General features: G+C 34.7%; 2 protein-coding genes across 4 annotated transcripts; both read right to left on the bottom strand.

Moving 5' to 3' along the window:
- Positions 1 to 9,054: 9,054 nt before the first annotated feature.
- On the bottom strand, positions 9,055 to 9,980 carry LOC107900493 (putative methyltransferase DDB_G0268948). 2 transcript variants are annotated; one of them, XM_016826104.2, is made up of 2 exons: positions 9,768 to 9,980; positions 9,055 to 9,702 (listed from the first exon to the last, which is right to left on the bottom strand). In XM_016826104.2, exons 1-2 carry the CDS (start codon positions 9,915 to 9,917, stop codon positions 9,070 to 9,072), a joined length of 783 nt encoding a protein of 260 aa, XP_016681593.1. In that variant the 5' UTR covers positions 9,918 to 9,980; the 3' UTR covers positions 9,055 to 9,069. The 2 variants fall into 2 exon arrangements, with proteins under 2 accessions (XP_016681593.1, XP_040973129.1); XM_041117195.1 differs by having other exon boundaries at positions 9,785 to 9,965.
- Positions 9,981 to 12,035: 2,055 nt separating this feature from the next.
- On the bottom strand, positions 12,036 to 13,289 carry LOC107900494 (putative methyltransferase DDB_G0268948). 2 transcript variants are annotated; one of them, XM_016826107.2, is made up of 2 exons: positions 12,910 to 13,289; positions 12,036 to 12,827 (listed from the first exon to the last, which is right to left on the bottom strand). In XM_016826107.2, exons 1-2 carry the CDS (start codon positions 12,940 to 12,942, stop codon positions 12,195 to 12,197), a joined length of 666 nt encoding a protein of 221 aa, XP_016681596.1. In that variant the 5' UTR covers positions 12,943 to 13,289; the 3' UTR covers positions 12,036 to 12,194. The 2 variants fall into 2 exon arrangements, with proteins under 2 accessions (XP_016681596.1, XP_016681594.1); XM_016826105.2 differs by having other exon boundaries at positions 12,893 to 13,275.
- Between the last annotated feature and the right edge of the window lie 352 nt (positions 13,290 to 13,641).

Genomic DNA, 13,641 nt, shown 5'->3' with positions numbered 1-13,641 from the left:
CATTGCAGGTGAAGGCAGGAATCAATGAAGTAGGCAATTTTGTTTTTTCCTTGACGTGGCGAAATCTTACTGAATTCAGCATTGGAGTAGGTCCCACACGTCCATGACACGGAAACCATTATTTCCAAGTTTTCAACGCCCGGCTTCTTCCCTATGTTCCGTTGTAGTTTATTTTGTAAATATCAAAATAAAAGGTAAAACTATCCTCTTGGTTTTTGACTAATGTCAGCCGGAATCGCATCACTTATAAAAACCCTTCGAACCTGTTCACAAATATTCAGGTTCGTAATATCACATTGCGACTGATAAAATTTTGCAAGCAAACCATTAACACTGGGAGCCTTCAACGGTGGATACTAAGCAAAACACTACCGACCTCCTCAAATGTTATCGCCTTTGTTAGCTTCACTATATCCCAACTCGAAATTGTAGCAAAACAACCCCCCAAAGGAGGCACACCCGAATACCTAGTATTATGATCTCCATGGCACAACTAACCACACCGCACCTTCTGTTTTTTGATGAACAAATTTGCCATTGTTTTTTGTTTTTGCTCTGGTTTGGTTTTGATAGATGATGAGTAACCCAACAATTACTCTGCTTTCTTATTTATAGCTTCCCAAGAAATAAAATCTGAATGCATGCTGTTGTACATTGAACAAAGATTTTAACCATCAACTGCTAATAAGAAAATGAGGCGGTGCCTTGGTTTGCCTAAACTTTAAATAAATGTTAAAAGTAAAAGAAAAGCTTTTGAAGTTACCTAAAATAATACTACGCTTGTGTACATGTAAAAGAGGTTTACTGAAAATATTTTCTATATTTTCTTATATTTATATTTTTGTGAACAGAAAATAATTTATAAGTCAATGTAAAATAAATTATTTTTCTTGTAAAATGACTTATCATTTTAAACGGTGCCATACTAAACAAGACACTACCAACCTCCTCAAATGTTATCGCCTTCGTTGGCTTCACTCTATCCCAACTCGAAATTGTAGCAAAACAACACCCAAAGGAGGCACACCCGAATACCTAGTATTATGATCTCCATGGCACAGCTAGTCACTTCGCACCTTCTGCTTCCAAAGTAACTTCTCCTGGTACAACACCTTCTCCAATTTAAACCAGATAGCAACTTCCTTATCTCGCAACCTAGCCAACTCATGCTAATCTATCTTATGTTGAACCTTTTGCAACTGTGCAATTACATCCTTCTTCCTCCAAAAAATATTCCTAAACACTTCTCTTTTCCAATCTTTAGAGATTCTGTGAGTTGCATCACAATAATAAGATTCTGTGAGTTGCATCACATTAATAAGCAAATCATTATTAGAGCTCCAATTATCACTAACCATCTTCTTGAATCCAGGATGTAACAACCAACCAGCATTAAATCGAAAAGGTCTATATTATGGATTTAAATTACAATTGCAGTCACGTTTTCGGTTGTATTGTGTTTATCACAGTTGCAGACATAACGGATGCTATTGTAGTCACTGCAGGTATCGCAATTATGAATTTTTTAAAATTCATACAATTTACTGTAAAAAATAATTACTATTATTATAATTATAAAAAATCGCTTTTAATAATTTTTAGAGTGTTTTCTATCTTTTTTTTTTTTTAGTTTAAGTAAAATTAACAGATGCATTAAAAATGAGAAAAACCAAAAGAAAACAAAACAATAAGCCCTAAGAAAATATTATTGTTCCCACCCTTTCACATCAATGAGATATGTCATTCAAAAAATGAATGAAATGGGCAGTGCACTGGGAAACTAAAACACTAGCACTGTACCCTAAAACTAAAAATAAAACATTGAAAACAACATAAATCAATTTGAAAATTAAAAAACATTAAAGCCCTTTGGTTTACCCTTAAAAACATAACTCCTTTTCTTGCACCATAGAAAACCTTCAGAGTAGCCTTGATTTTTAAGAAAAAATTTGCTGGCCCTCTAAGATCCTGAGTTTTATCGGAGCCTTTTATATTTCTCCGGACTCATGTACAATGAAATCTAAACTTTTTATCCTTCACGAAAACCCTGCATGTCTTTGAAGATTTAAAATAATGGAAATAGCGGCCTATTGTTGCCGCGATTGGCCGTTACCCATTAAATTGCGGCCGCGATCCATTACTATTGGTGTGACTCCGCTTCACACCGCTATTTTCAACAATAGCGGTTTCGAATGGCGTCATTACCACTATATCGATATCGGACTACTATTTAAATCCTTGGTCAATATGCTTGTCTGAACTCTGCCTGTTCCAATGAAAGTAGAAGAGGGCAATGATCTTATGAGTTCATGAAGATGGCAAACCAAAAATAACAATAACCATTTAATAATTAAATTTACATTTTAAAAGTTAAAAATTAGAAAAATTAAAGCGACTAAACTCTAAATATATAAAAATTATAACAACGTGAAGATTTTTAACATATAGCATATCATATATGTATAATCAATCAAACTTTTCCAAGTAAAAAAAAAAAATTGGCAGCTGATCTTTAACTTTATTTATGTCTGGAAAGTGGAACTCTGCTTGTCAGCCTCTTTTTTTTTTTTTTTAAGAACTTTTCTTGTCAGTCAACTTTTATTAGTAGCAGTTATATAAATTTTTTTAAATAACAGTACTAGAAAAAATTATTTTTTAAATATTAATCTCATTATAAAAATGTTAAAATTATTCATAATCTTTTTTCAAACTTTTAAATAAGAGAATAATATGTTTTAATGTATTTGAATCTATTTTTTTACTAATAATAATATTAATATCAATCAAATTAAGACTAAATTAAATTATTAAAATAATAATATGAGAAGCATTATTGTTAAATTTGAAAATTATATTTTTCCACAAAAGACTATTGTTAGATAGCATTAAAGATGATATGACGTGTTCAACTTCCTAACCACTCAAAAATTTGTTTGGTATGGAAAAGGATAATAAAATATGGGGTTGTTAGTTGTCAGTGTTAAATTATGCTATTATTCCACGTCTTTATAGGTTTCTCAATTTTTATTGTATATGTTGGGCCTTTGGTACCAAATATTATTAATTTGGAGAGGGTTATGTATTATATTAATATATTTTATATTTATTTATATATGATATAATTTAAAATATAAATTTAAAATTTTGTTTAAATTTATACATATTTGTGCATATTATTTTTAAAAATATATGTTTATATTAATTATTTTTAATAGTTTTTAATGTTTATATTATAGTAATATTATATATTACTATAAATTAATTTTTATATGTTATAAATTATATAATATGTAAAAAATATAAAATAATATAAAACATTATAAACTTAAAAGCGAGTTAAGTTAGGCTAATCCGGATCTTGAATATTCAAATCTTAGTCCAAGCCCAATTCATAATTTAAACGAATTTAATTTTTTGTTAAAATTTATTTTTTAAGTATAATATTTTTATCTAAATTTTCTTAAATTTTGAATGAACATTTGAGGTTAAATGGATAACTCAATCCATTAACAGTTCTAAATTATCTTAATTATGAATGTTTTTTTTTTCATAAAACAATAATTCATGGATAATAACTTCTTTTTATAAGAAAGGAAAGAGATGTTGGAATAAATTACGTCTACAGTCCTTATTACATATACATGCATGTAACATTTTTTCCTTTCAAAAGAGCTAATCTCTTTATTATTAGACCCCAATTATCTCATCTGATCTTCTCATTTAGCATTACGATACCCCGTCTGTTGAAAAGTCAACAAAGGTAGGAAGCAACTTGTTAAAAAGGTTGAGCAAGTTGCACCGAATGTTGAAAAGTTGAATGGGATAATTGCAATTTTGGTCCCTAATTTTTTAGGCCATTTGCAAGTTAGTCCCTGAACCTCAACTATAAATAGGCCTTTTCATTTTTCATTTCAACCATCCCAACCAATCTTTCTCTCTTAGTTTTCTCTCTTCTCCCATTTGAGAATTCTTAAGGAATTCTATTTGTTTGTAATATTTTGGAGATAGTAAAGTTATCATCTGGTGTTAGTACCCGAGGACGTAGGTATAATTTACCGAACCTCGTTAAAACTCTTGTGTTCTTTCTTGTCCTATTTTTCTTTCAATATTTGAGGGTATAATAGTAGTATTTAATTGTGCTATTAAATTACTATAGAAGGGATATTCTGTCTAAGGAAAGACTTGGTATTTAAGAGATCCATGTGATCCACCTCTCTTTCCTGGGAATTGAACTTTGTGTGATTTTTTAGTACAATAATTTACACGCTTCTGACCCTATTGGAACAACAAGTGGTATCAGAGCCGAAGGTTAATCGTAGTATGCTCTGTGGTTGCAGTTTAAACTGATCTTCCACATCAGAAAAGATTTCCTTAGGTATATTGAAAGATTATGGAGAAAACGGTCGGTGTAGGAGCTTCAACATCGTCCATGTGGACAAGACCGACAATTGCAAATGCAAGATTGGCCGTGGAGATCTTTGATGGCACGGGCCATTTTGGTATGTGGCAAAGTGAGGTTCTAGATGCCCTTTTTCAGCAGGGTCTAGACATTGCCATTGATGAAGAGAAACCAGATGATGTACAGGAGAAAGATTAGAAGGCGATCAATCGGTTGGCATGTGGCACAATTCGATCGTGCCTTTCTCGAGAGCAGAGGTATGCTTTTTCAAAGGAGACTTCTGCAAATAAGTTGTGGGTGGCACTTGAAGAAAAATTTTTGAAGAAAAACAGTCAAAATAAGCTCCACTTGAAGAAAAGACTGTTTCGCTTCACATACGTCCCAAGTACCACAACGAATGATCATATCACCAAATTTAATCAGTTAGTCACTGATTTGCTGAATATGGATGAGACATTCAAAGATGAAGATTTGGCTTTGATGCTGTTGGGGTCACTTCCTGAGGAGTTTGAGTTCCTAGAAACTACTCTACTTCATGGCAGGAGTGATATATCTCTGAGCGAAGTCTGTGCGGCCTTATACAGTTATGAACAGAGAAAGAAGGACAAACAGAAAAACTCAATCAGAGATACAGAAGCTTTAGTAGTTCGAGGTCGTTCATACACTCGGAAGAAAACTCAAAAGGAGAGATCAAAGTCAAAGTCCAGACTCGGGAAAGAAGAATGTGCTTTTTGTCATGAGAAAGGCCACTGGAAGAAAAATTGTCCAAAGGTGAAGAATACGGGAAAAGCTGCTGTAGATGCTTGTGTTGCTAAGCATGATACTAGTGACTCTGAACTATCACTGGTTGCATCATCATCGTCGTTCTATTCAGATGAGTGGATATTGGATTCGGGTTGTACCTATCATATGTCCCCTAACCGGGAGTGGTTCTCTGATTTAGTAGAATTAAATGGAGGAGTTGTTTATATGGGCAATGACAATGCCTGTAAAACTGTTGGGATAGGTTCAATCCAATTAAAGAATCAAGATGGATCAACCAGAGTTCTGACTGATGTTCGGTACGTGCCCAGTTTGAAGAAAAATCTCATCTCATTGGGAGCCTTGGAATCCAATGGTTCAGTTGTTACTATGAGAGATGGGATTTTGAAAGTGACATCTGGCGCACTTGTGATATTGAAGGGCATCAGGAAAAATAACTTGTATTACTACCAAGGTAGTACAGTTATTGGAGCAGTCGCTACAGCTTCCGGTAACAAAGAATTGGACTCAATGCAGTTGTGGCATATGAAGTTGGGACATGCCAGCGAAAAATCCTTGCAAATTCTGGCAAAGCAAGGATTGCTGAAAGGTGCAAAGGCTTGCAAATTAAAATTTTGTGAGCATTGTGTTCTGGGAAAGCAAAAGAGAGTGAAATTCGGCACTGCTATCAATAATACAAAAGGTATTTTGGAATATATTCACTCAGATGTGTGGGGGCCTTCCAAAACACCTTCGTTGGGAGGAAAACACTACTTTGTTACTTTTGTTGATGACTTTTCCAGAAGAGTTTGGGTGTATACCATGAAAACTAAAGATGAAATGCTTGGAGTTTTTCTTAAATGGAAAACTATGATCGAAAACCAGACTGGCAAGAAAATCAAGCGGCTTAGGACGGACAATGGAGGGGAATATAAAAGTGATCCGTTCTTCGATGTGTGCCAAGAGTATGGTATTGTTCGACACTTCACAGTTAGGGATACACCACAACAGAATGGAGTGGCAGAGCGTATGAATCGAACATTGCTGGAGAAAGTTCGATGTATGTTGTCCAATGCTGGGTTGGGCAAGCAATTTTGGGCTGAGGCTGTGACATACGCTGGCCATCTTGTTAATCGTTTGCCATCATCTGCATTAGAAAGAAAAACTCCTATGGAGGTATGGTCTGGAAAATCGGCTACAGATTATGATTCCTTACATGTGTTTGGATCCACTGCATATTACCATGTGAAGGAGTCAAAGTTAGATCCGAGGGCAAAGAAAGCTCTCTTTATGGGAATCACTTCTGGAGTGAAGGGATTTCGTCTTTGGTGCTTAAGCACAAAGAAAATGATCTGTAGCAAAGATGTTACCTTTGATGAATCTGCCACATTGAAAAAGGTAGCAGATAAAGATATTCAGACGAGCAATACTCCACAGCAGGTGGAGTGTACTCCAAAACAGGTGGAGTTTGAGCAGATGGGGATTTGCCCAGTTAATAAGTCTAATTCTCCAGCCACAATGGAGGAATTAGAGGTTGAAGAGGTTCTGACCCAAGAACCACTAAGTACACCAGAACCAGTTGCAGTTGCAAGGCCACGGAGAGAAATTCGTAAACCTGCTCGATTTACTAATATGGTGGCCTACGCCCTTCCCGTTGTTGATGATATTCCTATCACTTATCAAGAAGCAATGCAAAGCTTAGAAAGTGATAAATGGAAAAGTGCCATGGATGAAGAAATGCAGTCTCTCCGGAAGAACAATACTTGGGAGTTGGCGCAATTACCGAAAGGTAAAAGGGCAATCGGATGCAAGTGGGTATTCGCAAAGAAAGATGGATCTCCTAGCAAGAAGGATATTCGCTACAATGCAAGATTGGTAGCTAAAGGCTACGCTCAGAAGGAGGGAATTGACTACAATGATGTATTTTCCCCTGTTGTGAAGCATTCCTCCATTAGAATTTTGTTGGCCTTGGTAGCACAGTTGAATTTGGAGCTAGCTCAACTTGATGTTAAGACGGCTTTCTTGCATGGTGAGTTAGAAGAGGAGATCTATATGACTCAGCCAGAAGGATACACAGATGCTGGTGGTAGAAATTGGGTTTGTAAGCTTAACAAATCGCTATATGGATTGAAGCAATCCCCGAGGCAGTGGTACAAGCGATTTGATAGCTTTATGAGAAGGCAGAAGTACACAAGAAGCAAATATGACAATTGTGTGTATTTGCAGAAGCTGCATGACGGATCTTTCATTTATCTACTCTTGTATGTTGATGATATGTTAATCGCTTCGAAGAGCCAAAATGAGATAGATAAGCTGAAGGCTCAGTTGAATCAAGAGTTCGAGATGAAAGATCTAGGTGAGGCCAAGAAGATTCTCGGCATGGAGATAAGTAGAGATAGACAGAGAGGCAAGCTTTGTTTGAATCAGAAGCAATATCTGAAAAAGGTATTACAATGTTTTGGTGTAAATGAAAACACAAAACATGTAAGTACCCCACTTGCTTCTCATTTGAAACTTAGTGCTCAATTATCTTCGAAAACTGAAGAAGAAAGAGAATATATGGCAAAAGTCCCATATGCTAATGCAGTTGGGAGTTTGATGTATGCGATGGTGTGTACGAGGCCTGACATTTCACAAGCTGTTGGAGTTGTGAGCAAGTATATGCATGATCCTGGAAAAGGACATTGGCAAGCTGTGAAATGGATTCTACGGTATCTTCGAAAAACCGTAGATGTTGGTTTAATTTTTGAACAGGATGAAGCACTTGGTCAGTTTGTAGTTGGATATGTTGATTCTGACTTTGCTGGTGATTTAGATAAACGTCGTTCAACTACGGGGTATCTGTTTACTCTTGCGAAAGCCCCAGTGAGTTGGAAGTCTACCTTACAGTCTACAGTAGCTGTGTCTACTACAGAGGCAGAATATATGGCAGTTACAGAAGCTGTTAAGGAGGCTATTTGGCTTAATGGATTATTGAAAGACTTGGGAGTTGTTCAAAGTCACATTAGTCTATATTGTGACAGTCAGAGTGCTATTCATTTAGCGAAAAATCAAGTCTATCATTCAAGAACCAAGCATATCGACGTAAGATATCACTTTGTGCGGGAAGTCTTTGAAAAAGGAAAAATTCTACTTGAGAAGATTCCGACAACAGATAATCCCGCAGATATGATGACCAAGGTGGTAACAACAATCAAGTTTAATCATTGTTTGAACTTGATTAACATCCTGAGAATTTGAGCACCTTTAGGTGTATGGCGCTCGAGAGCGCATTTGGAGGCACTACAAAAGATAGCTTTATCGAATTTGGGGAGTTGAAGGAAGTATGTGAAGATGTGATTATCCTAATCAAATCTTCAAGGTGGAGATTGTTGAAAAGTCAACAAAGGTAGGAAGCAACTTGTTAAAAAGGTTGAGCAAGTTGCACCGAATGTTGAAAAGTTGAATGGGATAATTGCAATTTTGGTCCCTAATTTTTTAGGCCATTTGCAAGTTAGTCCCTGAACCTCAACTATAAATAGGCCTTTTCATTTTTCATTTCAACCATCCCAACCAATCTTTCTCTCTTAGTTTTCTCTCTTCTCCCATTTGAGAATTCTTAAGGAATTCTATTTGTTTGTAATATTTTGGAGATAGTAAAGTTATCATCTGGTGTTAGTACCCGAGGACGTAGGTATAATTTACCGAACCTCGTTAAAACTCTTGTGTTCTTTCTTGTCCTATTTTTCTTTCAATATTTGAGGGTATAATAGTAGTATTTAATTGTGCTATTAAATTACTATAGAAGGGATATTCTGTCTAAGGAAAGACTTGGTATTTAAGAGATCCATGTGATCCACCTCTCTTTCCTGGGAATTGAACTTTGTGTGATTTTTTAGTACAATAATTTACACGCTTCTGACCCTATTGGAACAACACCGTCATGGTAGTTACGCACCCACTTTTCCGATCCTCAGATAAATCGAGAATTTAACCGGTTTTTGCCCACCATTTTCATCTTCACCCCAAGCACGCTTGAACTCTTCAACCACATGCTCGCTCAAAAGCTCCACACCCTTCTCCTTAGCCTTCTGATACGCGGACCATGATCTTAAATAAGTAAAGTAATCCTCTAAACCCATCCATCTCTCATTCTCAAACTCAAACGGTCCCGTACTATCCTCTCCATCGACTGCCTCGAACGGAAAATCGATGGTTTTGTACTTATCATCCACCATCTGTCGTGGTGAATCCCAGTATGAGTTTTTGTAAAATCGTTCAAGCACCTGGTCCATGGAGTCGTTGACTTCTGGGGTGGTGTAGCACCATGCCGCAATGATCCCATGGGGTTTCTTCAATACCCATTTCACCTGTTTGTAAAACACAGGAAGGTCGAACCAGTGCATGGCTTGGGCTATGGTCACTAGATCTACACTTGATTCTGCTCCCACTTTTTGTTCAAGCTCGGTCGAGGACATTGTTGGTGAGGTTTGTTGGTATCGGATATTGGGGAGTTTTGTTGCAAATTCAAGCTGTTTTGGGCTCGTGTCTGTTGCTATCACATTATTGTAAATCTCAGCCAACTGAAAAAGTAGAAATACTTTATTAATCTTCAAGCAACAGTATAAAATTAAAATTTTAGACTTACAGATCGAGCAGCCTGACCACTACCAGTGCCGACATCCCATGCAAGATCATGTTGGGGAGTCTTTGAGGCAATGAATTGGAACAAGTGTGGTGGGTAGCTTGGTCGACCTTGTGCGTACTGCTTTGCTTGTTTGATGAACAAATTTGCCATTGTTTTTTTGTTTTTGCTCTGGTTTGGTTTTGATAGATGATGAGTGACCCAACAATTACTCTGCTTTCTTATTTATAGCTTACTAGGAAATAAAATCTGAATGCAAATGTTGTTGTACACTGAACAAAGATTATAAAAACACCAACTGTCCAACAGCCGTCAACTGCTAATAAGAAAATGAGGCAGTGCCTCAGTTAGGCCAAACTTTAAAGAAATGTTAAAAGTAAAGAAAAAACTTTTGAAGTTCCCTAAAATAATACTACGTTTATTTACATATAAAAAGTTTACAAAAAATATTTTCTATATTTTTTATGTTTATTTTTTTAAATAAAATATAATTTATAGATCAACGTAAAATACCCTTTTAAACGGTGCCATTCTAAACAAGACACTACCGACCTCCTCAGATGTTTTCGCCTTCGTTAGCTTCACTGTATCCCAACTCGAAATTGTAGCAAAACAACCCTCCAAAAGAGGCACACCCGTAGTATTATAATCTCCATGGCACAACTAGTCACACCGCACCTTCTGCTTCCAAAGTAACTTCTCTTGGTACAACACCTCCTCCAATTTAAACCAGACAGCAACTTCCTTATCTCGCAACCTAGCCAACTCATGCTAATCTATCTTATGTTGAACCTTTTGCAACTGTGCAATTACATCCTTCTTCCTCCAAAAAATATTCCTAAACACTTCTCTTTTCCAATCTTTAGAGATTCTGTGAGTTGCATCACATTAATAAGATTCTGTGAGTTGCATCTCATTAATAAGCAAATCATTATAGAGCTCCAATTATCACTAACCATCTTCTTGAATCCAGGATGTAACAACCAACCAGCATTAAATCGGAAAGGTCTATATGCTTGTCTGGACACTTCCGGTTCCAATGAAAGTAGAAGAGGGCAATGATCTGATTTGAGTTTATGAAGATGGCAAACCAAAAACGACAGTAACCATTTAATAATTAAATTTACATTTTAAAAGTTAAAAATTAGAAAAATTAAAGGAACTAAACTCTAAATATATAAAAAAAGTATAACAACGTGATGATTTTTAACAAACTTTTCCAAGTAATAAAAAATTGGCAGCTGATCTTTAACTTTTTTTATGTCTGGAAAGTGAAACACTTCTTGTCAGTCTTTTTTTTTTCAAGAACATTCTTGTCAGTCAACTTTTATTAGTAGTTATATATATATTTAAATAACAGTTATAATTAATATTTATTAAAATAATTCTTTAAAGAAAAAAATTATTTATTAAATATTAATTTCATTATAAGAATGTTTAAAACTATTCATAATGTCTCTTCTACCTTTAAATAAGAAGTTAATATATTTCAAAATACTCAAATACATGTTCTTTTATACTAATAATAATATCAATATTAATTGAGTTAAGAATTAATCAAATTATTAAAATAATAATATGAGAAGCATTATTTTCAAATTTAAAATTTATATTTTTTCTATAAAGACTATTGTTAGATATCATTAAAGATGATATGACGTGTTCAACCTTCTAACCACTCAAAATTTTGTTTAGTATGGAAAAAGATATTTATACTATTATGCCACATCTTTACAGGTTCTCAATTTTTACAGTATGTTTACTTAAATCTAAAATATGAGTTTAAAATTTTGTTAAAATTTATATATATTTGTAAATAGTTTATTTAAACTCATTTTAGGTTTGTGCATGTTATTTTTAAAAATATATGTTTATTTTAGTTATCTTTAACATATTTTAATATTTACATTATAATAGTATTATATATTTCTATAAATTAATTTTTTATATGTTATAAATTATATAATATGTAAAAAAATAAGATAAATAAAACTTTATAAACTTAAAAGCGAGTCGGGCCGGGCTGATTCAAGTCCTGAATATTCAAGTCTAAGCCCGAGTCCAACTTATATTTTAAACGGATCTAAATTTTTGTCAAAATTTATTTTTTAAACTTAATATTTTTATCTAAATCTTCTTAAATTTTGAATCAACATTCGAGTTTAAATGAATAACTCAATCCATTAACAATTCTAAATTATCTCAATTATGAATGTTTTATTTTTTCATAAAAAGAATACTGTGAAGATGAAAGAAGACATCAATCAATAATTCATGGATAAGTAACTTCTTTTTATAAGAAGGAAAGAGATGTTGGAATAAAATTATGTCTATAATCCTTATCACATGTAATAGTTTTTTCCTTATTATTGGACCCCAATTATCTCTTCTGATCTTCTCATTTAGCATTACGATTGCCCATCATGGTAGTTATGCACCCACTTTTCCGATCCTCAGATAAATCGGGAATTTAACCAGTTTTTGCCCACCATTTTCATCTTCACCCCAAGCACGCTTGAACTCTTCAACCACATGCTCGCTCAAAAGTTCCACACCCTTCTCCTTGGCCTTCTGATACGCGGACCATGATCTTAAATAAGTAAAGTAATCCTCTAAACCCATCCATCTCTCATTCTCAAACTCAAACGGTCCCGTACTATCCTCTCCATCGACTGCCTCGAACGGAAAATCGATGGTTTTGTACTTATCATCCACCATCTGTCGTGGTGAATCCCAGTATGAGTTTTTGTAAAATCGTTCAAGCACCTGGTCCATGTAGTCGTTGACTTCTGGGGTGGTGTAGCACCATGCCGCGATTATCCCATGGGGTTTCTTCAATACCCATTTCACCTGTTTGTAAAACACAGGAAGGTCGAACCAGTGCATGGCTTGGGCTATGGTCACTAGATCTACACTTGATTCTGCTCCCACTTTTTGTTCAAGCTCGGCCGAGGACATTGTTGGTGAGGTTTGTTGGTATCGGATATTGGGGAGTTTTGTTGCAAATTCAAGCTGTTTTGGGCTCGTGTCTGTTGCTATCACATTATTGTAAATCTCAGCCAACTGAAAAAGTAGAAATACTTTATTAATCTTCAAGCAACAGTATAAAATTAAAATTTTAGACTTACAGATCGAGCAGCCTGACCACTACCAGTGCCGACATCCCATGCAAGATCATGTTGGGGAGTCTTTGAGGCAATGAATTGGAACAAGTGTGGTGGGTAGCTTGGTCGACCTTGTGCGTACTGCTTTGCTTGCTTGATGAACAAATTTGCCATTGTTTTTTGTTTTTGCTCTGGTTTGGTTTTGATAGATGATGAGTGACCCACCAATTACTCTGCTTTCTTATTTATAGCTTCCCAGGAATAAGTAGGAGACTTATTTTTATAATTGAGACACATTTTTTCAACAAGATAAAAAGGAAGGGAAGACAAAAGAAAATTGTGTATCCATAAAAAAGGAAAAGATGCAACCGGTGAAGGTGCCAAGCTTCGACGGTTTCTTCTTCTATTCTATGTGATAGTTATAGTGTAAAATAAATAAATATAATTAAAATTTATAATAAAATTGTTAAAAAAATCTTGAAATTTGATAAAAATAAAGTTTTAATTTTAATAGACGACACTCTGATAAAATTAAAAATTGAATTAAACAAATTACGCTAAATATTATCTTATCCCTGTAGTTTTCTTTGATAGCTAAGCTTAAGTAAAATTTTCATTTCTTAAATATCATCATCATCATCGTCATAGGCTTTTGGTCAAAATTGTTTGTTTGAAAACGCGTATGACAATATGCGTTTTAACCTTTCCGTTGGATGAAGATTCTCATAAGTACAGTCACTTTGGATGCAATTGAATATTTAATTATTTATTTA

Source organism: Gossypium hirsutum, chromosome A07 (genome assembly GCF_007990345.1).
Source record: "Gossypium hirsutum isolate 1008001.06 chromosome A07, Gossypium_hirsutum_v2.1, whole genome shotgun sequence".
NCBI lineage: Eukaryota > Viridiplantae > Streptophyta > Magnoliopsida > Malvales > Malvaceae > Gossypium > Gossypium hirsutum.
The sequence above is the reverse complement of the archived record's forward strand: the minus strand, read 5'-3'. Positions and strand labels throughout refer to the sequence as shown.

Coding starts and splice junctions, on each gene's coding strand:
- LOC107900493 (XM_016826104.2), bottom strand. CDS start 9,917: ATGGCAAATTTGTTCATCAAACAAGCAAAGCAGTACGCACAAGGTCGA. Junction 9,703..9,767: donor GTGGTCAGGCTGCTCGATCT/GTAAGTCTAAAA, acceptor CTACTTTTTCAG/TTGGCTGAGATTTACAATAA.
- LOC107900494 (XM_016826105.2), bottom strand. CDS start 13,042: ATGGCAAATTTGTTCATCAAGCAAGCAAAGCAGTACGCACAAGGTCGA. Junction 12,828..12,892: donor GTGGTCAGGCTGCTCGATCT/GTAAGTCTAAAA, acceptor CTACTTTTTCAG/TTGGCTGAGATTTACAATAA.